Source organism: Aquila chrysaetos, chromosome 3 (assembly GCF_900496995.4).
Source record: "Aquila chrysaetos chrysaetos chromosome 3, bAquChr1.4, whole genome shotgun sequence".
Taxonomy (NCBI): Eukaryota; Metazoa; Chordata; class Aves; order Accipitriformes; family Accipitridae; genus Aquila; species Aquila chrysaetos.
The window spans coordinates 27,937,781-27,965,072 of record NC_044006.1 but is presented as its reverse complement, the minus strand read 5'-3'; the positions used below and the strand labels follow the sequence as shown (position 1 = coordinate 27,965,072).

The 27,292-nt window shown below is 41.2% G+C and overlaps 1 protein-coding gene across 1 annotated transcript in view; it reads right to left on the bottom strand.

The window, feature by feature from the left end:
- The window catches only part of LANCL2 (LanC like 2), a 32,585-nt gene that overhangs the window by 3,664 nt on the left and 1,629 nt on the right, over positions 1-27,292 (bottom strand). The window contains exons 2-8 of the mRNA XM_030009237.1: positions 16,930-17,047; positions 13,927-14,134; positions 11,534-11,681; positions 10,771-10,917; positions 7,028-7,210; positions 4,753-4,929; positions 1,325-1,397 (exon numbers count right to left, since the gene is read on the bottom strand). Of these exons, the coding sequence (XP_029865097.1) occupies positions 1,325-1,397; positions 4,753-4,929; positions 7,028-7,210; positions 10,771-10,917; positions 11,534-11,681; positions 13,927-14,134; positions 16,930-17,047 (1,054 nt within the window). The remainder of the gene's footprint in view (positions 1-1,324; positions 1,398-4,752; positions 4,930-7,027; positions 7,211-10,770; positions 10,918-11,533; positions 11,682-13,926; positions 14,135-16,929; positions 17,048-27,292) is intronic.

Genomic DNA, 27,292 nt, shown 5'->3' with positions numbered 1-27,292 from the left:
GAGGTGCCCTACAGCAGGAGAGCATACAAATACAAGCTCAGTTTTATGATTGAGGTAAAATCCTATTTTATCAACAGCTAAGCACATACAAATAAAGGAACCTTCCTGAAATACAGCATCTGAGGCAAATGAAACAATTAGGACAACCCCCAAGATGCACTTCCAACTTCCACTGAAAGTATGCACGTACATGCAGAATTGGACAACTTCATACACAATTTTGGCTACAAAAATTTGGCTACCCCCAAATTAAGACTTTTTTGTCTCAAAATTGAGATTTCTAGATTTTTCTTAAAAGAAAAAAAATCACCAACATTAAAAAACTAAAATAAAAGCTGTATGTCAGCATTAAAGCACAAATCATCCTATTGTTGGCACTACTTCAACTTCTCAACAAATTTCAAAGCTCTTATACAACAGATTGTATGCTTGCTTTTTCCCTCTACAAGTGCATGCAAGGGAGCTCTCAGGAATAAGAATACTTGTACTTTTCTTCCTTAAACATTAAGACAATAACTCTGTATTTAGAAGGGATGCATATAACTACTGCTCTCTTGTGTTCACACCTTGGATTGGTTTATTTGTAAAATAATCCTATTCGGTCTGCTGTAATTTCACATATTTGTGATAGGTGGCATACTAAGCTCACTGTTCATGAAGTAGCAGTGCTACTTTAAATCCTGCTTGGGTCTTTGATTCCTTGCTACTGTCTTTCTAAAACATAAGGACGAGATAGGGAATAGAAAATAAACTACAAATAAAAAATTACAAAGCTCTAGGAAAGTATTTAGGAACGTCTTTGAACCTACAGAAAAGCCCCTAAGAACTCCGCATTTCTTTTCTGTTCAAGTGATTTTGGTTCGTATTAAAACTAGCTTTTCCTTGCTTTAGTATTGCAGCAGAGAAGGTCTAGTTCTGACAAACCAGCAGCTTCTACTAGAGATCCCCTACCCACAGCTGCTCCTTTGCCCAGTCCCTCTGCAACAACACCCACAACAAAACTGTTGCCTGGACTTCTGTTTGCTTTAAGCCAAGAGCCATCGGCGCAGCAGAATTTTTTCCAAGAATAACAGTGGCACTGGCTTTACATTGGAAACTGCTAAAATGCAACCAAAAGTGAGAGTTATGATAGTGTATGATTTTCTTTTGTCTGTCTCCCTCCCACCCACCTTCTTGTAGGCAGAAGTGGTGGTAGGGGGTGGGTCTATGTTTAATAGTAGAGGAACCCACCAAAGATTTCCCAACTCCTAAGTGTGTGCCAAAACTCCAAGGTTGCCCTTCCTTCCTGTATAATACAATACCATTTGCAACACCACCACTTTACCTTCAAAGAGAGAATAAGGTCGGTCAGGAATACGACATCCATGTGCACCATAGTCCAAACACCATTCAGCAAACTGGGGAAAACAAAAAAAAAAGTTTTGTTTTGTTTTAACATTTTTTATTTAAGACTGTTAAATGCAAGCTTGAGTATCTGCATATCTTTAATAGGTATTAAATGTAAAATTGTGTAAGCAGAAACACAACACAGAAATCACTGTCCAAGATCAATTTATCCCACTTCAACTGTGACAAGGCTGCAATTAGGTTTTAGGATATGTATTTCCACAGCACAAGTTTCAGTTTTGTAACGGTGTAATGAGGTGGGCTGTACTTAACTTCTGTTTTCTGTAAATCAACCTTGCTACATGTCAATGAAAAATGCTGTGAGAACAGATATATTCAGTTTCAAGGGCAGAATTTTTCCAATACTGTATCAGTTTCTTATCTGTCTTGGTGTTTAATTTATCCACATGCTCAGGACTCAGGGTTGTTAACTGCATTTTGGTTTTCTTTCACTTCTGTGCACCAATTTAGAGTATTAAATCTCCAGCTGCCATTACTTAGTTTTATTTATTTGCTCTCCCCAAGCCTTATGAAAATTTGTTCTAAATCAGTTAGGTTATTATGATCATCCATGTTTTGTTGCAGAAGACGGAATACCATTAAAAAGAGTTGACACTGTCTTTCTTGGGTTTGATCAACACTGCTGCAGTAGCTACATTAGTCACACATGACTTATGAATCTGGATCAATTTAATAGCAACCATCTATCTCTTCTTTATGGCTCCCCAGAGCATACAGGGGGCCACAAGTTCCCCTGGCATTTCTGTGCTTGGAAGAAAACCACTGCTTACTCAAAATACAGTGCAAAGATTCCTGCAAATTAAAGAACCGAGAGGTCTCTCCCCGCTCTCCCTGCAATTTGGGCAACCTGCTAGCAAACAGATCATCCTACTAACTAGAGGGTGCCCTGGCTCTAGAGTTGGAGCTATACGGGGTGTGAGCATGCCCCCAGAGCCATCAGTCTGTTCAACAGGAGGATAAACTGGCATCTCCTCCCTTCTTCCCCCCATTCTGTTCTGTTTAAAAGTTTACTGGGGGATGGATTTTTCTTCTCTTGGTAGGGGTGTGTGCATGTACGTGAATGTCTTGAGGAAACCCAGCAAAAAACTCACAAACACAAACATTGTGGCCTACACTGTTACTGAGAACTGATGAAACATTTTTGGGCCCCCCAAAGATATAAGTCTTCAAACCAAGGTTTAATCCTCCATGTAATCTTGTCTTATATGTGAGGACTGAACATGTTTATGGCATGTTTCTAAACTACAATCAATTCTTGCAACATGCACATCTTATTGCACACTAGCCTTTATTATTACTGCCAGCCTGGGAACTGCAACAGAAATTAAAAAAACGCACCCCAGGCTACTGAAGCACAACCATCGTTTAGAAGTTCATAGCTTCAGCACAACTCACAGATCAGTAAGCCACGCTAATAACTTTGTTAAACCAAGGGGGAAAAAAAAAAGAAATATCTTCTAGCAGGAAGACATCTGCCATTACTTGTCACATAGACTGGGCATGCTTGCTATCAGCAGTGGTTTAATCACAACGCTGAGCTGCACAGGGCTCGGATGCTCTCTGTTGCCTGGAGCCCAGGATGCCCAAGCCCCTCTCTCCTCTCACAGGCAGGCCACCTAGGAGCAGCTCAGCCTTCTGGGAGCCTGTCTGATAATGCTGGAGAAAAGCTGCGAAGCCAAAAATGAGAAGCACAAACCAGGAGCCATGGCCTTTCAAGCTCTTCTGGTTCATTTGTGAAACAGTTTCATGGCTCCTGAGAGGTAACCAGGGATTCCTGGCCAGACTCCTTCCCCTGGCCTCAAGTTTTTGGTGTGAGCAAACACCCCTGGGAAGGGAGCCATCTAAGTTCTCTCAGTTACATGCCCTTAGGTACCAACATAACTGCACGCTTGCTTCCCTGCATGCTCTGCCTCAAAAAGAAAAGATTTCAAGAATGCCAGACAAGCAAATTCCTCTGCCTGTTTCAAGATTTCCCCTGCAAGAGCCTGAAGGGCCTGACTGAATGCTGGAGATGCTAAAATGCAGAATGGCTGCAAATACGCTGCCAGACCTGACTATGCTGGGCACCTCCAGCAAACAGTCTTTGGCCACTGTGCCACACGGTCCTTCTCAAATGGATTTCAGGTATGTAATCAAGTCTCTTCCTTTTTTGGCTTTGAAATAGATATGCTTGCTTTTCTCTAGCTTGGTATGGAAGAATGTCAAGGCCCTCTTGAGCCAGAAATGCAGCGCTAACAGGACTTGCCAATACTGCAGAGAGCCACAGAAGTTGTACTAGCATGAAGGATGACAGGGAGAGCCCAATAGCTGCGCCGACAGCAATGCCTGCCTGGTGCTGTGGCTCACACGTCAGCAGTGGGTGAGTCCACATGTGACTAAGACATGCATTTGCTGTGGGAGTGCTCGGGGTTTATTACATTCTCTAGGATGCAGATATGCCTACAGGTGTCCTCATGACACGATGCTTTGGTAAACGTGAGACAAGCAGCAACTTTTTAAAGCTCTGCTGATGGAGGACAGGCTGACAGTGGAGATGAATACAACAGCTTTACATATGGCCAGTGCTTATCTAAAAGCACCTAAGCAGCAACTCATCAAATTTCCCATTGCAATACTTTTAAAAAGGCCTCAGCTAAATAACTATGTATGCAATATGAAACCTAGTATCAGTGAATTAAGCTGAAAAAAACCCCAACCAACCAAACCATATCAAACCAAAAGTGTTACGAGATTAGGAAACAGAGGCAGACAAAGCCTTCTCCTTTGGTAACTGCTAGCATAGTCAGAGCTGACAGCAGAACCTGGACAATCCCAGTGGAAAAATTCTGAGTGTCTTTCTCTGCAATTTGTATTAATGAAAAAAATCGAAGCGAGTAATTTAATAACTGCAATTCAGAGCTCTAAAAGCCCCAAACAGACACTAGTCAGAAAACAAATAATTACAAAAGACTACAAACAGTATCGCTTGAGGAGCTGAGGACGACAGTGGATGTCTCAATGGAATAATTAGCACCACATAACGTTAGTCTGTTATTGTTCAGGCAGGCTGATTTCAGACTCTATTTTCTTCTGAACACGTGTTTAGTTCCTCCCCCCTTACAGAACATTTGTGCGTCTCACTCTGCATATTAAGATGGTGCGTGCCCCATGTACACGGTTGAAGTCGTCCAGTCAAAGCGTCAGTAAAGGGGAGCAAGTGACAGGACCCTTTTGTCCCACCCAGAAGCACAGCCAGCCAGCTCCAGCTCTAGCACACAACAGCCTACTTCGATCACAGTTTACTCTTGCATGGGTGTTATGACATGAAAAGGAACAGCAATTTTGCTGGAATGCTGTAAAGCTCACCTTGCAAGCTCGGTAGAGGTACTTTTTGTCCTGAGTTAGGTTATAGAGAGACAAGAAGGAGTAGCCATTGCCAGCAGTACCATGGCAGATCCCATATCCTTTTCTCAATAAACCTCTCTGCCAGATGACATCGCTACAATCCATAGCATCTTTCAAGTATTTATCCTCTTTAAAAGTCTGTGGAATAAAAACAGAGAATAAACACACATAAATTGAAGTCCTAATGAAAACAAAAGGAAGCTGGACCTGAGAGATGTTTCGCTTGGTGTGGGATTTTTCCATATACAACTTATTTTGAATTTTAACAATCTATTCATCATAGACTTGCCTTTCTTTTCTTACTAAGTTGTTTCTCCTTTCCCTGCATCGAAAAAGAAAGAACTTAAGTTTTTGTTTCTGAAATCAGGACCCCAAAGGAAAAACTCAAGTTCAAGGCCCTGGGTTCTACAACCTATAATCTATTTGAAGGGTACGTGGTCCTTTTTTGCTTCTCCCCCTCCATTCCCAAACCACAACATCATTTGATTTGAAATACGGAAATGTAATTCTTGTGTCCAAGAAATGTAACACGGAATACTGGCCATCAAATCTGGTCCTAAAGTGCTAACTCCTGGTCTCCCTGAGTAATTCTTCTTGGTTACTCACTGTCTGCCTTCAATTCCATGTCAAAAATGCACAAGCATATCTCTTTGCATAGCACAGGGCTCTTTTCTCTGTCACAAGTACAAGTAGGAACGCTCCATTATCTTGATTAGTATTTGTACTGGAAATACTCAGAAGTGCCAGCCAGTTTTGGCAAAGGACCAATTTTGCAACGTTTATTGCAACTGAAGTGCATTTTGGATACAGAGAGCCCATCAAGAGAGCAGAAAACAAAACCAAGTAATTTAGCTGAACACCACCAGACTTCCACCTTTGTAAGGCTACCTTTTTGCTCCCCTTTGCCTAAGTCACTCTACAGATCAACAAGACAAAGAAAAAAAAATAATAAAGTAACTGATGCACTACTGTAGACTTAGTCCTTTAGAGATGAAATCCCCTGCCAGGCTATTTAATAAGGTAATAGAATCAACTAATATGCAAGATTCTTAAATCCACAAGCTTTATAAAGAAAGTCCTTCTCTCTGAACAGGGTTTGTCAGCTACTTAGCTGTAACGTTTTGAATTAAGGCCTGGCAACAGCATTTGATTTTCAGGACAAATACTGCTGTCTATTATTGCAAGTCCCTGTGCTTGGTATGAAAGCATAGCCAGCAAAACATACTCCAATTTTTCTTACCACTTCTTCAAAAAGCAGAATATAGAGACTAAAAAAAATGCATCATGTGCCCCATCACCTTAAACGTAAAAGAGGCCAAAAAGGAGACTGCTAAACGGAACTCGGTCCTACTCTCTTATCTCCTGCAAAACATTTTGTGCTGGGGAAAGCATTGCATTGACAAAGAAGGAGGGGGGATGGGGGAAAGAAGTCTGCAGTGTTAAGTCAGCCTCCTACCACAGTCCAAAGAAAAAGCAAGTGTGACTGCTGCTACATTCAGCAATGCTGTAAGAGATTTACAGTTCACATTTCAGGTAGCAGCATGAGTAATTATTCCATAAACCAAGCCTGCTTTTCATCAGCCCACCCAGAGGCTGACCAGGGAATCTGCCAAGAAGGGCTGTCAAAAGCAAGAATCAATTTGCATAAATGTAATTAAATGGCATACTTTCAAATGTCATGCAAATCAGAAGTGCACAACACCAGAGATAGCAAACCTCGTTAAGGATGGAAAAGAGCAAACAGTAGGCTTGTGGTAGCTCAGCGGTTATATTTATGCCCTAGAAGGGGCCTGGGATCTTTGCTCTGATGTTAAGTTCTCAAGAGCTGTATCTTAATAATGAAGTAATTTATGGAAGACATTCTTTGGCAAGACACATAAACCTACGCTTTTGAAAACCAACATAATTCTTAAAACTCTTGGGATGAAGATTCAAAGAATTTAGGTCAGTGTTCTCACACCCAGGACTCCAATATCAAATTGTTTAAATACATGGCCCTTTTCCAAGAAAGCCTGAAGTCTAGTAACTGCTAGCACCCAGAGAAGCAATTTTACCCACTTATTTCCTCTTTACAAACATACCTATGCAAGTATTTTGAGATTCTTAGGTGCCTAGCCTAGGGTTCTGGTTTGAAAGTCTAGATCTAGAAAGATGTAAAATGCAAACCTTACAATCTAACAGGGCTGCATACAGGTCTCTAAAAATAGAGGTCTATTATGAACACAGAATGATTCACCTTATAAGCTTGCATGAGCATGTGGATGACTCCGGGGGCACCATGGCACCAGTGAACCAGTCTGTCAGTCTCATTGCTCAGTGACGATGGGTAATTCCCAGATCTGAACTTTTTATGACGCACATAGTCAATGCTTGGCTTCACCAGCTCTGCCAGGGTCTCCTGGTCCACATTTGCAATTGGCTAAAGAAAACATTAAAAAAACACCACCAAAACCATAAACAGAAGTAGTAACAAATTGTGTATCAACACTTAATTCTATGATCTATTTTCAATTATCTCACATAGGTGCCCTTGATCCAAATACTTTGAATCACTTCATACAGATTTAATTAATGTCTGCTTACAACACCCTCATGAAGAGCATTTTTACAGCTACTGTAGAGACAAAGAAAGTGGGGCACCAAGTTGTTACCTGTCTTACTGGAGGTGACACAGAAAGACTATGGAAGAACTGAGAACAGAATATGGATTTCAAGACTCCCAGGCCTCTCTTTATACCTTAAAACAGAGAGAACACTTACAGGAGAACGATGGTTTTATAGCTTCATTGCTCATAATACACACTTAAGACACAATGGGTTACACATTTTGTTTTAAAAGTAAGTAACACAGATAAACCTGTCCTATTTCCCAATAAATGAAGAAAAGTGTATGTAGTGGCATGCCTGGCAAAGGTTTATGAAGGTTAAAGTTTTCCATCATAAACAAAACTCCCTGAAGCTATGGGCTCTAAGTCTGCATTTCCAATTTCAGAAGCAACAGCTACTTCCCCAGGTAGCGAAACATCTTTGTACTACGAACTCATCCTTAGATAGCTCTTCTGAATTTTCTTTCTCATTTCTTCTATTTTAGTTTACATACTTGCCAAAAGGAGAATATATCCATCAACCTGCATGCTCCTTGTAAGTAAAGGTTTAGAAGCCAAGTATCTGTTGGGTCTATAGCCGTTCTTTGTTGGCATTCCCTCCTCTACCAGCCCATTTTACAGTATTTTCATAACAGAGCTCTCTATTTTTATACAGCCTACTTGATTTCTGGAATTCCTGCAAGCTGTGGGAACAACTGCAGAAATTGGAGCCTACAGGAGCCTAATAACTGAGCTTATTTTTTTAAGTAACTTGCCTCTGTTGCTGACTCGATGTCATACAATTTCACTGTTTCCCACCAGCTCCAGCACACTCACATTCAACACGTGAGCACACTGCTACAACTGAGAGTCTTACAGCCAAATGAAGACTTTCAGTAGCTCTATTTTCAGTAACCTGAAAAAACCAAAAGCCTGTATTTCACCTCAGCCAGGAAAGCTTTGCCAGACTTCTACCTACAAGGTCCCTCAAGCAAACTCCACCTGCGCACTCTTCTGAGAAACCTTCCTGCTGCTAGTCAGAAGTACACCTGAATACAGATCAGCTTATTATGAAGAACACCCCAGAGCTGATCAGCCCTCACTCAGATGCTGACCTGTGGGGTAGGGAGGCTCTGGGGGAAGCTTTGTTTCGTGGCTCTGATTTCACGCTGCACCCCTGCAGCAGAAGGCAAAGCAGATGGGCACCAGCAATAAATGCCTTCAGTCTTGAGCTGTGCAAGGCAAACCCAACCCAACCCAGCCCAGCACATCTGTCCTTGGGAGGTAAATCCAAGAAGAGCAGAGCTCTTTACAAACCTCCTTCTCGCCTTGTGCTGCTGAGAAGATCTGAGTACAAGTGAGTTCTTTGCCCAATCTGCTGAGGTTCCCAGCACCTACTTCCAACAGCAAGAAGGTAACCTACAGGTATGTGTCCTGACTCTCTGGCCAAGAGCAATGATACACAAACAGACATTTTTGCTCCAAGGTTAATGAAAGGGGCTAGGGTTAGAAATTCCCTAGCCAGCGCTTCAGAATTTCCCCTCTACCTTCTGGATGAGTTATTTAACACTGCTGACCTCTTATTCTTCTACTAGTCTTCTGTAAATAAATCCAGCAATACATGTTTCCTCATAAAGGTGTTGTACAGAAATTATGATCAGTGACCTTCATATCTCAGGTGCTATGTTGGATATCCTTTTTCTGTTATCAAACAATGACTCAACAAACCATCTCCTGAATTCTCTGCTGAAAATACAGAAAAATTCTCCTCATTTGGGGTGGGAGGGGTGGGGAAAGGATGGACTCTGATATGCCATCTTCTTCTGCAGTGAATGACTCAACGCTGCATGACTCATAATATTTAATGTACAGTGAAAAGACAGTAATCTAATGCTGCATAAACAATGGCTTTGTGGTAATTCTTAAAAGCAGCAATTATATGTAAAGGAAAAGAGTTACGATTTTAACATGTAGACAGAGTAGCTTCTGCTTAAACCAAAAAGCACTGTGCAATTATTTCTGCTATCAGCCTTGAATAGTAAATGAAGGATGGAGCCTTTAAAGAGGCTTCTCAGAAAATCTAACAGAGCCAGAGAAGGAAAAATGGAAGCCAGGAAAATGAGGGAGCCAGAAGGGGGCGGACCACCTTGTTGAAGAAAGCTGGAAGTGAAGATAAGGGCACAGTAAATCAGACCAGACTGAGGCCCCAGTGAGATGGTCACTGCAGTAAATGGCTGTAGTGAGGTTAAGACATGCCCCCAGGTAGCAGAGCAGTAGCCGCTTCCACAACAAAGTCAGCCACTTTAGCCTGAGCTACTGGTGGAAGTGAGTGGTGTGAGCTAATCTGAAACAGATGGGGAGAAGTCACAGCACCTTTTGCAAATGAGGAACAGCTGAGCAGTGGCAACACCAAATACCAGCTCAGTCACTTCTGCAGTGAACATTTGTATGCAGCTTTGGGCTGCAAGGACGTACAATCCTTCCAGTTGCCTTAAGGAAAGTCATTCTGCATGAGCTGGTAAGAAAATTAACATTTACAAAGATGCACAGACTGGCAGCACCTTTAAAAACCAGAAACAGGTACAATACAAATTGTGCAGCTCTATGGCCATCTTCTATAAAGCATCTTCAGGCTTTTTTTCCAGATTGTACAACAGAAATAAGATATACAGGTGTGTTTTGAAAAACATCATAATCCTACTGGAGAATCTCAGGACAGGGGGAATGGATTTAAGTGTGGGAAACAGGAGGTATACAGAAGAGAGGAATCTCAGGACAACAGAAAGAGGAGAGCAGGGGTCATAAATGCACTAAGAAACATCAGATTTTGGCGGGAGAGATGGAGGGATAAGGAAGAGGAAGAACATATAAAGAATAAAAGCATACTGAAGACTAATGTGTGATTAAGGGTAGTCTTCCAAAAGCTTCAAGGCAGTTGGGGGAAAAAAAAAAGTCACCAGAGAAGAGAGGAAGGGAATGGAGGACAGGAGGCACCAGCGGTGCACTCATCACAAAAAAACTGAGGAGTGATGGACAGTAAGTGAATATTTAGCTGGTCTAACTGCAGGCACCAGAAGAAGTATGAGGATGAGGGAAGGCACCTCACTATCTCTGTTGAGGATAGGAAACTTCAGCTCCTGGAATGCTGGTGCTCTGAACCACAACTCAAGGGTTAATTCACTCTAATGCGAGGATACCCAAGTCACAGTTTTCTTCTGCTACCAGGGCCTGAGCTAGCACCTCTGCACAGTTCTGTGCTGCAGAGCCTAACTCCAAATTCTGAGACCCTGACTCAGCACAACACTGCACATGCATGAAAGCTGAAGATAAGATCCTCTGATGCAAAACAAGAAATCATTGGTGTTTCACCCCAGCCCACAGAAGACGCTCTTACCTGCATGAGCATGTAATAGATCCCAGCCACTCCATGGGCTGCTCCAACGTATTGCTTCCTGTGCCACTGGTACAACAGAGGACAACGGTCTGTTTTCCGCTCCTCCTTCGAGAAGTTCTTCCCCGATTCAATAATAGCATCTATTACCTAAGAAAGAGAACATGCCTCTTCCATCTGTCTTGCTTGCTTTGATTCAGAGGGTTTTGCTTTGTCATGACTAAAACCACAGTAAAGAATAAGCCACAACAAACAGTGATAGAACAACAATATTCAATTCATTTGGACTTGACTGTTGAGGTACAAATGGAATTTTTCCTAAATGATGGAATCACTTATATTTCTAAGAGTGGAAATTTAATACATAAATATTTCTAATCACGTTTTTCCAGGCTTGCCTTCTCTGGTTCCAGTATCTGCAGAACAGTCGTGCATCTTCTCCACACTGAATTCTCCTTTCCACTTAAATAGTCCCACACTTCTGTCTTAAGGTTTTGTGTAACAATTTCTCATCCTCAAATTCTCCAAAACTAGTTACTTGTTAGATGCATTTCCATGGCCGGCCATGGCCCCACCCGCACTGGCCTGTGTCAGTCCCAGCTGGGCAGCAGGGAAAGGGAGAAGAGATTGGAGGGACAGATGAGACTGAGTTCCCAGTTCTAGGTCCCTCTCCTCTCCAGCAACCCTCTCCCTTGAATTTTGTGAACGAGTGATTCCAGTTCAACCTCACTGATGCTGTGGCACTGGAGAGAGAAGATTATCTTACCTCTTTGATAACTGACTGTGAGACCGTGTCCGGACCAATTTCAGTATTCAGGTACAGCAAGGCATATAGGTAACCTGCTCTGCCATAAAGCAGCTCATCTGGAAGTTCAGCATCTGTGCTTATGACTGTCCTTTGGAGCTGCAACAACCTGCATCAGACAAGGAAGGTAGGGAGAGAAAGCATCTTCTCTAGAGACCATACTAGACTATGTATTGTACAAGCCATCAATCAAACCAGAAGCAGAATGAGTGCCAAAGCCCCGCCACTTCCCTTCAGTCATCCCCAGTTCAGCTGGCTGCCAAGTTTACGCACAGGAGCTCTGCGTGCCTGCCATCCCTAACTGACAGGCAACTCGGAGCCAGAGACAGGTGAGTATTAGTGCAACTATCAGGTTTTTGCGCAGACAGAAACAAACGTGTGGGTGCAGGGTGGGGGTTGGAGGAGGCTGGAGAGCTACTCCAACAAACAGGGAAACCTCCTGGAGCCTCTGGGAATTTCACCAAATTGAGGACCCTTAATTGTAGATGTGTAAGAAGAAAAAAACAAAACCAAAAAACCCCAATACCACCATTCAGCACTCCCCCTCCCTAGACAACACGTTGTCTCAAATGTTTAGCAGCTCAATTTTGAAAAGGGCACTGCTATTACGCACAAGTGTTTTGCTTGCCTTTAGCACTGGAAAAAACAGCTTGGGCTGGCCACTGCAACTCTCATTTGCTCCAAAGAAACTCCCTGCTATTACTCCACCAGTCTGCATTAGAATTGAGGTGGAGCAGAGGTCTGTTTTCCTGCCCACTCCCTCCCCGTCTCTTCCTATCTTTTGTGATTAAATTGGCAATTAGATGAAACCATGGAGATGATCACATTTTAAATTGGGGGAGGGAGCAAGAGAATCTGGATTAAGACCAAATTCAATTTCCAGATCCCCCCAGCTGCTACTACTTGGCAGAAATGTTAGCATTAATGTCACGCCAGAGCAAAAACACTGACCCCAATGGCTTGTTTATGCTGTCACTGCTTAATACCAGGGAAAAGCCACACACAAAAAAAAGTTTTATATTATCATTCCCTTCTTGGAACTATGCTTTGGACTTAGAATTAAATTATTTTCTTTTAAACTGTCCACTGTTAAGTTTTATTATTCAAATCATACAACTGGACAGCTACAAGGTAAAAAGTTAAAAGTGCAATCATAGATTACATTTTGACATCTATAATGGACCACTCAGCTGATGTCATGAATAATTTGTTAAAAAAAAAAAAAAAAAAAGGAAAAAAGAAACAAATACTCAAACTAACCTCCTTTTCAGTCCTTCTCCTAGAAATTACTTTCCAAGGAGAGGTGAGACTAAAAGATTTATTGCTAATCTCATTTTGCTATACTCATGCTTCATGCCTTACAGCAACACTGCTTTCCTAGCTGCATCCAGAATGCCATGCCCAAGTTTACTGTCAGTTCTAAAAGCAAAAAAAAACCCAAACCTACCACCCATTTCAAAACTGAAATATTAATTCAGGAACAGCAGCAGCAGCGATTAATCACTCTAGAATTCTGGATTAGAAAGAGACCAATTGTATTTCCAAATATAAACCAGAATGGAGATGAGGACACAAGGCTAGTCTGCAAATTCTGGCAGCCTAAGGTATGCTGCTGGACCACGAGCAGGTGGATTGCTGGTGCTGAATGCAAACCCCACAAGGCTCCACTGCTTCCAGCCCTCACCAGGAGAGCAATCAGCTCTGTACCAGAAAAGGGACAGTCAGTTCTCCAAGGAAGCTCTACATCTGAATGGTATTTCTCAAGACATTTATTACATTTAGATTACTTTGAAAAGGGGCTGGATTTTTTTCAGGCTACCCATCATACGCTCTGACCTAATTAAAGCCCTTGCCTTTGATGGTTCAGCAAATACGTCCGCTTTGTTTTATTAAATCTTTGTTACATACCAATCCGATGTCCCATGTTTCTGTCTGGATGTTTCCACATCCCTGCAGTGTACATGTTTTGTAACAAATCTACAATTAAGACCCACTCCTTACAGGAAGCATCACATACTGCACAAGCACTACATATTGCTGATGACAAGTGTGTGGCTTTTGTTAGATGTCACCTCAATGTGACAAAATCAAAACATGCATGCACTACAGATATGCCCAGGACATCCTGTCCTTACAGTGATAGAGGACTCAAGACAACCTGCTAAACATGAATCAAGTGTAATCCAGCTTTAATAAAGATAAAGCCTATTTTGTATTCTTCTACTGAAAATGTATCAGGAGAGAAAGTGTCTCAATTTTTTAATCCTGTCCTCCAAAACTCCACTTGCTAATGTTACTGAACCAATGCTCTCTACAAATTAAGGGCATGGCTTTTTGCACCGTCAGTCACTTACTTGGACACACATTCTTTAGATTCACTGTCGTTTTTCAGCTTGTGATAAACCACTGCACCCACTGCCAGTGGCCCAGCATCACCACAGAGGAAAGTAACTCTTCTGCCATTCAGATTGCGAAGGATTCTCTTCACATAATCAAGAGACCGCTGCAAATGGCTCTGGTTTTTTGTGACACGGTACAGTTGCAGATATAAGAGGGCAATACCTGGAACAACCACATGAAAAAGAGATAGTTTCATTTACTCTTCCTTCTAAGTACATCATATTCCCCTCTTCAGTGCCTCTGAACCAGTAACTCAAATACAAACAGGTATTTGGGCAATTAAAACATGTCAGTCAAAGGTCCTAGCTTATGCAATGGGAAGGCATCAGGCCATCTGTTTGGATTACGTTTCAACTTGGATTGTGACAAAAAGTTAAAAAAAAAGATCAGACTGAAGCCCAACGGTAGACTCACAATTTGCAGAGAATAAAGAAAATCCATGACACAGGCACCAATGCTTGGTGAAGAAATCACTGAAGACTCAAAAAACTGGGTTAACAAGCATGTGTATGACCAAGTACATTGACTGTACAATACTAATCTATTATATCCAAGAAGTGATGTATTTTCCATTTGATTTGTAAAAGGATCTTTTGATGAGGTTTTGGATTCAACTTGCCAAGTTCTTTATAACCCTTAAATGTACTTCACAACAAGACTATGAGCTTCTATGAGTTAAGCTGGTTTGGAAAAGCCAAAAAGCAAACAAGTCCTCAGAGAATGCTGGAAGGTATATCAAGCTTCACTCCATTAAACTCATAGTTTTCCATTAAAACAAAACCAAACCAAACCTTAAAAATTGCAACAATGTAGACTGAAGAAAGTGAAACAAATCCATCTAAGTGGATGTTTATTGGACAACTGCAAGCATACACGTGCAGAAGCAAAATATTTACCTCCAGACCTTACTGCATCTCAAACTCATTTCTGAACAGGGAGAGCACTCTTCTGAGCCACAACCAAAGCTGAGTACACACAAGGCCCGCTTAGATCCACAGAGAGACCACCCGAGGAGTACAAGAATAGCACCACAAGAGTGCTGATACATCCTCAGATGTTCTCTGGACTGGCTTTGAACAGGCCTTTCTAGAGGAGTCCAAGAGGACAGCTGCAGAGCTTGGTTAGCCCAATTCAGTGGCACAGGAACTTGTGGGCTATTTACTGGGATTTCTGTAACCCTCTTATGTCGCAACAAACGTGTAGATACCTGGGCTTGGTCAAAGGATGATCAGAAAAGTAGCCAGGACGCCCAGTTCATCCAATCCTCCCTTGTCCAACACCCTTAAAATGGCTCCTCCAAGAGGTCTGGCACATACAAAGAGTACTTGTATTACAAGATGGACTCTAACATGAGTCCTATGATTGTTACGTGCCAACAGTATATGCTCCAAGATTTTAAAGATACTTCACAAAGTACAAGCCAATGTTCAGGACTGCACTGCCAATAAGATTTGTCTAAACTTGGTATGTGACAAGCAGGGCAGTTGTATTCAGTATTGCTTTTGCCTTCTGATTTGCACACTAGCAAAATGCTGCAAAGAGCAAGTTTGGGGAGAAAGAATTTTAAAAGCCAGATCATTTAAGTATTTTTATTCAGAGTCATTTCCACAGGAGCCTTGAAAGAAGTTTACAACTTGGAATAGACGTAGTTGGCAATCCTTCTACAGGATGGAAAAACCCCACTCTCATTAGACTGCATTACTTGTTCATCTATCTTCTTGTTTCAGCTGATGATGGCTGTGTTACTTTTAGCTTATGACTCATTTTCAGCATGCTCTGGTTTATCAACCGTAACTTCAGTTGTCAGTCACAGTGTCAGAACACGGCTCCCCAGGAGCCGTTTTGTAATGTCAATGTGAGAAAGCCCACCACTGGAGATCTTCTGCACTCACTTAGCAGCCGCTCACTTTCAGACCTTGAAACACATCCACCATTTAAGTCTGAGTTGTCTAAAACTTCCCCACCCATCCACCCACAGCACCATCTGTACCAAAACATCAAGAAGAAAGCAAAGAAATTTTACCCTTTCATTGCCAGAATTAAGCCTGAGCACAGGCAAAGCCTGGAGAGTTTTTCCAAGCTGCTCCCCCTCACGACACAAAGATAAAAGAACAGATCTCCTCAGGGCACATTTCAAACATGCTGTGCTAAAAGCATAAGTATGCCTGAAGCGTGAGCTAAACAGAGCAGGAATAGAATATGCCATTGTAATAGCAAAGTGGCTCTTAAGAGGCCTAGACGGAAAAGCGTTTTGGCAGCTTGAAAAGCAGTGGCCGCATCAGGCTTGACAACTGCAGGCTCTGCCTAAAGGATGAGAAGGGCTCATTCACATTTGGATAGCATCAGTGATGCAATGCTAAATGAACGATGGTGCCTAGCAATAACCAGCACTTGCACATGCCTGTTTATCTTCATGAACTTCACAATCTTGCAACCCCATCTCCATACTCCCCCTCCTCACAAGTGCATTTTATCATTTTTGTACAGACAGAACAAGCACAGCCAAGCTATCCATCCTCCAGATTTTAAGGCTCCAAGCTCCTGGGCACGGAACACCTCCCGCCCACAATGATTAGAAGATGTTACCATTAGACAACTGCTAACTAATAGTCAGTTGAACAGAAAAAGGTGAAAATAATTCATTTTAAGAAAACCTTAAAGAAACAAGAGGTAAGCTGAAAGAAAAGAGCAGCCTTAGAAAATCCACTCCTTTTGCAAGACAAATCTCTCCATATACAAAAGCCAATTATCTCTCTGTAACTTTGTCTGCTGAAGTCAATGGAAGTCATTCCAGACAGTAGTGACCAAGGGTCCAAAGTTAAAAGAAACCAACTCACACAAATGCCTGTATCAGAATATTTCTGCCGCTCCTGTGAGAACATCAGAACCTCCTCCTGTGAATAAACCCAATTACATCATTTAACAAACACACTTCATTCAAATTCTAGCTTTCTCACCAGTCCAGCCAGTATAGGCAGAGCAGTCATGTGGATCTGCTGTCTTCAGCCCTTCCTCCATTTGTTGCAGAAGGTCCTTGATTTTTGCCTGGATCCTTTTTGAGAACTGAGCACTGACCTGAAAACAGGAGGCAGGAGAAAGGGAGCGAGTCAGAAAAGGAAAGAATCCAAGAATACAAACTGTCTGCTCCACTTTCTTGTTTGGAAAAAAAAGGAACACAAAGCCAAAAACCAAACAAAAAATAACTAGGGAATAAATACTACATACAGCAACCCGCAGTGCCAAGGTGGTTCATCTTAAGTGTGTCCCATGTAATGCACTCTGATTACATATTAGAGTAAGTTACTAGTATCTACATTAAGACAAAAATTATCTGGCGATGCTTTAAAGTCACATGAAGAACAGCTATGGACACTCTGACACTATGTAATCATATGCTGCCTCTTATCGCAGGCTCTTAATACAGTAAGCAAAGCTTCTCTGAGCTGAGTAAAAGGTGAATAGAAGCAAAGAGAAGACAACCATCTGCTGCCACTCCATGGGCCAGCACTCCATTCAGGGTCCTGGTACCAAGATGACATTATAGACGAAGACAGCACAGTGAACCCGCAAGCCCCATGTTACAGGTGCTTGCTCTCATCACAAGGTCCCTGCACATCCTTTGTGGCACTATGGAGGCAGAAATAGCTAAAGGAAAATAAATGCTCATATTTGAGACAATCATGTCAAAGCCAAGCCATCATCTTTAATGATGTGCTCAATCACATCATCCATGATGTATTCACATTTTCTTCTTAAACCCAAGACTTCTTTCGATGTCCCAGTTTGTGATCACCCCACAGAAGGCAAGTTGCCTAAATGCCCTTCCTCCTGCTTCTTGCTCTCTCCTCTCCCCAAAACAATATTAGGATTTACATGCTTTATCAAGAAAGGACGTTGTTAAATGCAGTGACGTATTAAACAACAACTACCTGAAAGAAAGAGCTAGACACAAAGAGGGCAAGTAAAAGTAGCTCAGCAGCTTCAGCTCATGCATGAAGGTGAAGAAACAAATCTTTGATTTTACATATTGCTTGCTTTTACTTTTGACCAATAAAAGTTTACATAGATGCTATATATGAAATATAGCAGAGGATGCTTTACTCTTGCCAACATTTCTCTCTCATTCAGCATACTGTATGGGAAGATATGCTACTGATTACTCCCTTAATCCTATGGAACGTGGAAACAGTCAATTAACTGGAATTTACTGCCCTATTAACTTCCATGGGAAGAGTATTCATGAAGTCCCTTCACAGGACGATTCTACATTTGAGTGGGACTATGAGGAACAACAATCAAAAATGATTTTTTTTTTTTTTATTAAACAGTATCATTTACTGATCAGCTTTTTCTATTAACACATTTATTAAAAACTATTTAATATATTTAAATAGAGCTTAAGGTCTACGTTTACCTATAGCACAGTTTATCTACTACAGAGCTAAAGAAGAAGAAGAAACAAAAAACCTCTTCCCTTCCTGGGCTACAGGAAAAGCTTTATCTTTATCAGATAATTGCATCATTCTGACAAAACAGTGATGTAGACAAACCTTATGCCACCCCAAAATATTTCCTGAATGTGTTTCCCATCATCTACCGAAAGCCCCAGACATACATCACTTGCCACCCGGATCTTAGTTACCCAGGAACAGCCAGAAAAGAAACTCTCTACGAACATGGAACCCAGCAGAGCTTCCCCATCCCAAACCAAGAGCCACAATGCAGTGGTCATCAGAAAAACAGCATTACACAATTTGGCTACTTCTCAGCTTACACTGAGAATAAGCTACTGTTTTCTGAACAGTGCTCAATCTCCTTCCACCTCTTCCTTCCCCAGCCTGCTCCCAGATAGCAGCTGGTATAAATCAGACCAGAGTAGGCTTAGTTTGATGTTAAACACATCTACATTTATGATTTTTTTTTATTGGAGAAGGAGAAATTAGCTCATTAGGAAGGTAAGATCCTGTTTGATTACAACACATCTCAAAAGAGAAGGGTTCAGATAAATGACAGGTCCTGGTTGCCACCATGCAACTGATTACTCAAAATCCACATTTTGGACTCCTATTCAGAGCAGAACTTCAAATAAAAATCAGTGAACTTGAACATCTATTCAACAGATTCAGAAATCAGAAAGATAATAGGAATTACACAAGTCCTCTGACACACCAAAAGTCTCCGGGGTCAACAGTTCAAGTCCATTTTATGATGGTAGGAGGAAGGGAAAAGGAAATTTTGCCATTATATCTCATGTCGCACACATACCACTCTAGGAAGGAGCTAAAGCCCCCTTAACGTCTCCAGTAACTAGAAATAGCAACCAAACATAGTAAGCATCTGATGTCTATTACTCTTTGGCCTTAATATGGCATGGGTTTTTTTAGGAAACTGTACCACACATACACACAATATCCTCCTCACCCTTTTGCCTAGTTCAGTGAAGTCTCAACACAAAGCAAAACCCTTCCCAAGGGCAAGGCTTTTCTCCTTCAAAAGACAGCTATGCCAACACTAAGGCATATGGTGAAACAGCATGAGGATATCCACGTGGATGCATCCAGGCATAGCGCTGAGCTTATCTGACAAGAGTGAACTAAGGTTTCAGACTCCCGGTTTATTTACCTACTGCACACCACAAGCAGGCTGGTTATCTTTTTGTTCTGACAATACACCTGCTGTTACCAAATCAGGGTATTTTTTTATCAAACATCAGATCAAATTACTTAGACGCACAAGAGGAGTACTAGGACATCGGGACACTTGGGTTCTGCTTTAAACCTGTCCCATACAAACAATTCAGCTCAGATTGGCATATCCCTCTCTACAATGGCAACTGTAACTTACCTATCTTGATTCAGTGCTTGGAAAAGCACACATGAAATTATTTTATTACATCATCATCATCGTCCTCATTATTATTATTATTATTCAGCCCAAACAAAGCTACTCCCAAGCTTATGCCAGTGTAAATAGGTTTTGTGGCAACAAAGTTTTCCCCAGCTACCTACTCCTCCACCACTGCCTCTTTGTGGTTTTTTTTTTTTGGTTACTCTGAAGCTTCAACAACCTAGCACTGTCACTGTTCCTTTGATAAAATTCCACTATAAGCTTATAACAGATGCTTACATGCACTAGAATAAATTAATCACATAGAGAAATGAATGTTGAAAGGTGGCTTTAGAAGATTTATAAATGTTTTTCGAGGAATCTTATGGTGGCATTACAGCTGAGCATAAAGCACACTAACTCATGTTGAGTGTGGATTGATTTTCATGAGAAGCATATTCATTTCATGAGGATGATTCCAGCTGGCATTCAGCTTTTTCTGCAGGTGACTCTTGTTATTCCTGCAGGGACAAACAAAAACCAGGAGGCCTGACCTCTGATATCCAGTATCACACTTACTCCTGGTTCACAACAGGCTGGGTGGTAACAGGAGCTGAAGAGATCTTTAACTAGAAAAGGCTCTCTCCAGGAATTCAACTGCTGCATTACTCCTCTGCTGCTGCAGGAAGAACAACCACTATCATCCCAACCACTGCTCAAGTTTTACACTGGCAAAAGACAAAAAATGAGAGCTCATTCCCCATTATACCCAACAGAACTCCGCACCATATTGATTATGGTAACAAGAAAGGCTCATTATCAGCATGAAACAAAAGTAGTGCAGAAAAATACAAATATGTTGGGTTTGCAAATTAATTGTTTTGTAATTTATTTGAACCATATCACTTTTTCCATTGCAGTGAGGTGGTATGCAAAGCTACATCCCAATCCAAAGCCTTTTAAAGCCAATGAAAATGTAAGGAATGTGAGCGTACATGTAACATCACTCACCTTTGGCACTAATGACATGGTGTCCGAGTTACGCTGTCCTTGTCAGCAATACCCGTTTCCCCTATCTGCTTTCTTTCGTTTGTAGGGTTCCTAAAAAGAACTTAAATCATCTTCTTTTGTAAACCCAGCACTAAAACTACACCCACATTACAAAAAATACACCATGATGCAAATAAAAATCTCCTAAAAGAAATGCACATTTCACTTGCAGTTGATATTACAATAACGTACCAATTCTTATTGACCTACCTCTCCATTACAGCCATATCCAGCTTTACAGCCGTGGCTCTAAAACAAACCAGCACCAAGAGCAAGTAAGGCAATAAGCAGCTGCTATTTATGTGTTTTATATCATGATTTCTGGTAGGTAAGAGAAACCTGTAACTTAAGTCTTGCATGCACATTTGGACCAGATATCACAGTGCTTACATAAGTCTGACAATGCAACCATGAGACCTCATGGCACTCCTTTTGTGGTTAGAAGCAATACTCTGGTTTGACAGACACAGGGTGAGTTATCTCATTTGCCTTTTGCCAAAGACATTTAGATACCAATGTGTTTTTCAAAAACACCTCTCAGTTTTTAGTTGTATCATGACACATCTACACCAAGTAACTTGTGTGGACTCATGGCCGGACAATGGAGACCTGAGCTCAACTTCTTCACAAGTTGCCAACATACCAGTCTTTCTTGCCACCACCAGCTCCCAAAACAACCATCTTGCCATTAACCCTAATTTGCTATTAACCCTATTTTACTTCATCAGCTCTTAGGGGACTGATGCTATGCACAAAATTAGACTGAAGAAGGAAGTGATTGATTCTGCAGAAGCAGCAAGGAGATGGCCTATACACACAGTGCTACCTACTGAACAAGCAAAATGCACTTATTTCATCTCATCTCAGTTCGAATCAGGTTAAGAAGAGATAGATACGTCAAAGAAAAGTGACTTTATTGTTGGTGATGTGCAGAACAGGAGATGTAACATGGTGCCGGGTTTTCTTTCAGCCAAAGTGCATCTCACAGAGAAGAAAATACAGCTCAAGCTGGCACTGCAGCAAGGACTCATTCAAAAACCAAACTTGCATAGAAGACTGCACGAGGGACACAACAGACACTGGTAAGGGAGAACGGGGTGGGGGATGACTCACAGCTCTACTGAAACGAGAAATCCTGGCCATACTGAAATCATTGGGAACTCTGCCACTGACTGTAAGGGAGCCAGGTTTCACACCCATGCACTGGAGCGCGGGTTTATTGAAGCAGGATGAGGTCTCACGCTCACCTCCCCAGAGCTCCTGCAAGAGCAGACAGAAGGAATGGCAGTAGGATCCCAGACGCACAATCTAGCAAGGTCAGCTGGGAAGTGACCTCCCTTTTTGTACAGAAAAACAAGTTCTACTTTGTTTTTACCTAGATCAAAAGACTGTTACAGCTCCAAGAGCAGCTTTTTTTTTTCTTCTCTGAAAATATCAGATACTAAGAAACCACCTCATCACCCAGCCTGCCAGTTAAACACGGCGCTCTGCTACTACTCAGTTAGGTCCTTCCAGAAAAGAATGCCAGTTCTGCAAAACCACATGCTTAATAAATTATCTGAAACACTGCTGTCTGTAGAACACATTGCTCTGTTTTTCAGTGATCTGGCACCTAGTGCCATACATGTGATAGTGGGGGAAAAAAATAAAAAAAAAAGAAGAAAAGAAAAAAGGGGGAAGGGAGGGAAAGAGAGAGAGAGAGAAAAATCTATAGCTGTAGGCAAACTATTACACTGCTACTGCTACAAATGCCAACTTAGGAATAGGCTTTAAATGCAGGCATCACCCTACCTCAGAGGAGATAAGGGCATTAAAAACAGCATTAAAAGGCAATCCATTCAAGTTACAGAAAGAATTGTTTAAAGCATGTAAGAAATAATGAGACTGTGCCTCTGATGCACTTGTGTGTAAAAGGAGCTACTTGTCTCATTGGTGATTAGGTTGCAAAAAACCAAAGCCTAAAGATTTAGATCATCATAAAGAGTCATCAAAAAGCTTCAGATTATTGGTTACAAAACCAAACATGATTAACAGACACTGAGGAACATTATCCTATGTTTTCAGAAACGGAGGCTGATAAAACAAAAGAGCAGTACTGAAAATCACTGGTCCTCCAGGTAGCCTAACACCAGCATGCTACACTTCTTGAAAACAAAGAAAACAGAAGTCTGTTGTGACTACAATTTAAAGTCACTTGCTACACAGAGGTCTCCACCATAGCTGAGACATTTCGAGGTGGTCTACCAGTTGTAAAAAAAGCTAAAGCTTCTGCCAATACTGTCTAAATTGTTTTGATGCATAGACAGCAGGTATATTCCACATATTGAACTTGACAGCGTATCAGTGTTGTGCAGTTACAACCCAAATGTAATTTATTTTCACCAGAAAATGAGTACCTGTTATTGCACTTGCCCATCCAACTAGTCAGAGTAACAACTCATTAACTCACAGGTCTGCAAGATAGAAACCAGCAAAGAGTGGATAGACATTAGAGAATTTAATCAGAACTTGGTTTTTGATTTATAAAAGTATCTTCATTCAGAAATGGTTGACTAAAACCAAATAGGCTTAACCATGTGGTTAAAGTGTTGTCCTGAATAACAGGAAAGGCTTTCAATATAAAAGCATCAGAAAAGTGCTAAGCAGCATTAGATGCTGATGTGCGCTGCAGAAAAGTAGCAGTTCTTTCTCTCAGGCTGTGTACACTAACTGCCACGAGTTAGTAATGGACAATGAAGTACAATAAACTGATTCTCACACTCAATTTTGACCAAAACTCACAAAAAACAAAAGAAACTCCTTCAACAGAAACATGATTTGCAGTACTCAGAATCCTCTACTAAAATAGCACACACCTGAGGTGGGGTGCCAGGAAATGGTCAAAAAAGTGGTAATCTCAAGAAATGCAGCTACCCCATCCCACATCTCCAGCAAAAAAGTGGGAAAAAATATTTATTGGCTCTGGAGGTTCAATTTTATCTCCAGTGCAATGAGTGGTATGATTCACACTAGTCTAAGTGGTTGCAGAATCAGTCTCAGAACAGAAGGTACTTGCTGCTCTCAGCAAGACAACTAAAATGCCCAGTGAGACAACCCAACAAATATAAAAATTACCACAGGGAAGGGAATGAAGAGTGAGGCAATAACAAAAAACTTCAGCTATAATTTTTTAGATACATTTTAAAGGAAGACGAAGACTGAAAAGCCACGTAAAGGAATTATCAGAACTAACAGGAGATTGAGAAAGCACCAGGAAACTAAACACCACTACACCACCCAAAAGATAATCCAAGTAAATATTCTGTATCCCCATTAAGTGATATCTCTGCAAATAAGCATCATTACCTTTAAAACAGGTTCCCTGTAAGGAGCCCCCTGCATGGCCTACTTAAGTACATGGTATACACTTGTCAGAATATACCACCTTTTACTAATATTCTTAAAACATTATGGCAAGTCAGAAAAAACTTAATCAAGAAAGAACTGGCCTAAAAGTAAGTTACTGTTTGGGTATCCTAGTAACCTATCCATAAAGTCTGAATCCAGTTTCGGTGCTGTCAAAGACTACCCTGTGATTCCACAACAAATCCAGACAATCTTAAACTGAGGGCTGGGATGTGCTAATGTCTTGATGCCAAGGATGCTTTTCTTGCACACACACAAAATCCACATCAGGTTGTCTAGGCACAGGCTTGCTTCCACCTTTCCCTGGATGAGCAGATAATATCAGCCTGCCTTTGGTTCCCAAGTCACTGTCCCACAGACAGTGTGAAAGTGGCTCCCAAATCACACCTGACTATGCTATGGATGTAGCCACAGAGCTGTGGTGGCTCCGAGGATGGTGAGCAATCTGAGGTTGATATTGGTGGGTCACCCATGGAGGCAGGTCCTTGAACAAGCCATCGCCACCCGTTACCGGCAAGCTCGCCTCACCCTTCCCCTTCCCAGGAAATCCATTACAGCTTCGTAGCTCTCTACCACACGAAGGTTTTGATGAACAGTTTCTGAGCCAGGACAACTGGCTGCCCCCACTTTATGCAAGCCTGTGCAGACGTCCCCATTCTCAGTCCCCCACCTACAGATAATGGGCAACACAATGTCAATAAGTCTTGACATTAACTGCAGCTATAGGTTGCCTCGGCTCCAGTTCAGGTGGGAAAGCAAAGCACAATACTGCTCAGACAAGTTAGTCTTTGGTTCCCAGCCAGCACAGGCCCATAGCCTGATATTGCCACATTTAAGAATAGATGAGTTTATAACTAGAGTTGCCTACAATGCAGGGGAAACTATCAAAAGAACATCTGCTTTTCAAATATTAATACTTTCCCCAATGAACAACTACAGTGAATTAAAAATTAAATGAAACTTAACAGACAATCTGGTTTTCCCATGAACTAGGGAATATGCTTTGTTCTGAGTCTATAGCTGTCTATTAATTTCTCTGTCCCTTTGACCATTTACGTTTCCATTTTGAAAAATTCTGGACCACTCTGAGATAACATCTGTAGGTACTTTTTCAGGCTAAGGTATCGCTATGGGGTCCATAGTGATACATATTTATTTAATTGAAAGATTTGCAATTTTTTAAACAAAGACTTAAATTTAAAATTATTTTTCTTATTGATCTAGAATTAATACTGTCCAATGGATTATTACATTCAGCTTTCTCAAACAAGTTACAGAAGCAATTCAAGTCCAGGATACTTTGAGGGTGAAGAAATCTAGTTAAGAAAAAAGTAAATTTCAACTACATGAGCAGAGCCCACCTAGATAACTGTAGTATTTACTGTGACTGTTTTTAAGAAGGCAATCAGCAGTCCAAAAATCTTGTTTTCTCCTGTTCCCATACCTTCTAGCTTCCTGAACTGTACCTTATGCATATAAACACACGCTTCCATATGTGGCACTTTGTCCCAATTGTTTCACATTTCAGACAATGACTTGAAGAGTTTCTTGTCCTTTTATCAGCCGGATGAATATTAGATGGCAATCATGGCAGCTTATGAAATCAAATGGAGGGATTAATAATGCATTACCTTCCATGACAACGGCAGAGCCCTCCACACCTCTAGCTGTCATGACATGAGTCACTCAGTGCTCACTGCTCCACACAACAGCAGATGGGAGGAAGAAATTATGTAGTGCACTGAGGGCTTCTGAAAGCTGCTCTGTTTTTAGGAAACTTGTGCTATAGTGTACAGTGGTTTACAGAACAGACTTCCTAACCTATGTAAAGTCCTTTGTCTTCACTGGGGCTTTAGGTAGGCAAAGACATTTCTCTGACAGGACTGGAGTCTGTTAAATGCAAAAAAACCCAAAACCCAAACCACAAACAACAACAAAAGCACCCCAAAATACTCACTACAAAGTCTCCTAAGAGTCAGGATAGTACTAGGATTGACAATACGCAAATGCTGCAAAGAATATAAATACACATGAATATACTCTTAGCTATGTTCTAGTCCAGAAATATATAGGACAATTCCTCAGATTTTGCAAATGCAGAAACAAAAGAAAATGTACACTCACATCTGCCTTCTCCTATGAAATGCACAGAGTTGAAACAATTCAAAGACCACTGAAAGTTGCTGTAGTTACATCACTTTAATGCGGTACAGAAGATGATTTTTTTCCAGAGGAGCTTCATACTTTCGTAGGTAACAAAGCCCAGACACCACCTTTTGTCAGATATACAGCTACTCAGGTGCTCAAAGATATTTTCTGAACAAAGCTGCACAAATAGCTGCCAACTGCCACACGGTAACAAGGAATGTCATCCACCATTGATCCTGGGAAAAAACATTTGCACCCACTGTAAAATAGCATACTCATCTACACCACAGCAGAACAAACATTCCCACTGTGAATATAGGGCTAGAAATTCTTGACTAACTCATTTCAGCTCTGCCACAGAACAATGTCTCTGAATTTGTATTCATTCAAGAATTAAATCTGATGTAAATTGGAGTTGAACTATTCTGCAATACAGCTAGTATTCTCTAAAAAACAAAATTTTTAAGGAAGTTCACCTTCCTCCAGTATCAGTTTTCACTTCGCAAAGCTGTAATCAACCTACGACAGCAGTAAAAGAAGGCTTATTTTCTCTTTAAAAAAACGAACATGAAGAGTGGGATCTAAAGCAAGTACGTAAGAAGGATGACTGGCCTACAGAAGGCCTTAGAAGAAAGTTATTGGTACTTTTTTTACCAATTTAACAACAACACATAGCTATAGCTGTTCTGCCATCTCCTCTCTGCCTTCATACTTAACTCATCGTACTTGGATGTTTTTTATATACTGAGCCAGATACAAAAGAACAAAGAAATCACAGTTCTCTTTCACAAAAAAAAAAAAAAAAAAAAAAAAAATTAGTTTTACCAGCACGGAGTATACTACCAGGGATTTTTGTAAGAAGCAGATTTCACTTCCAAACTTACTCTTGCC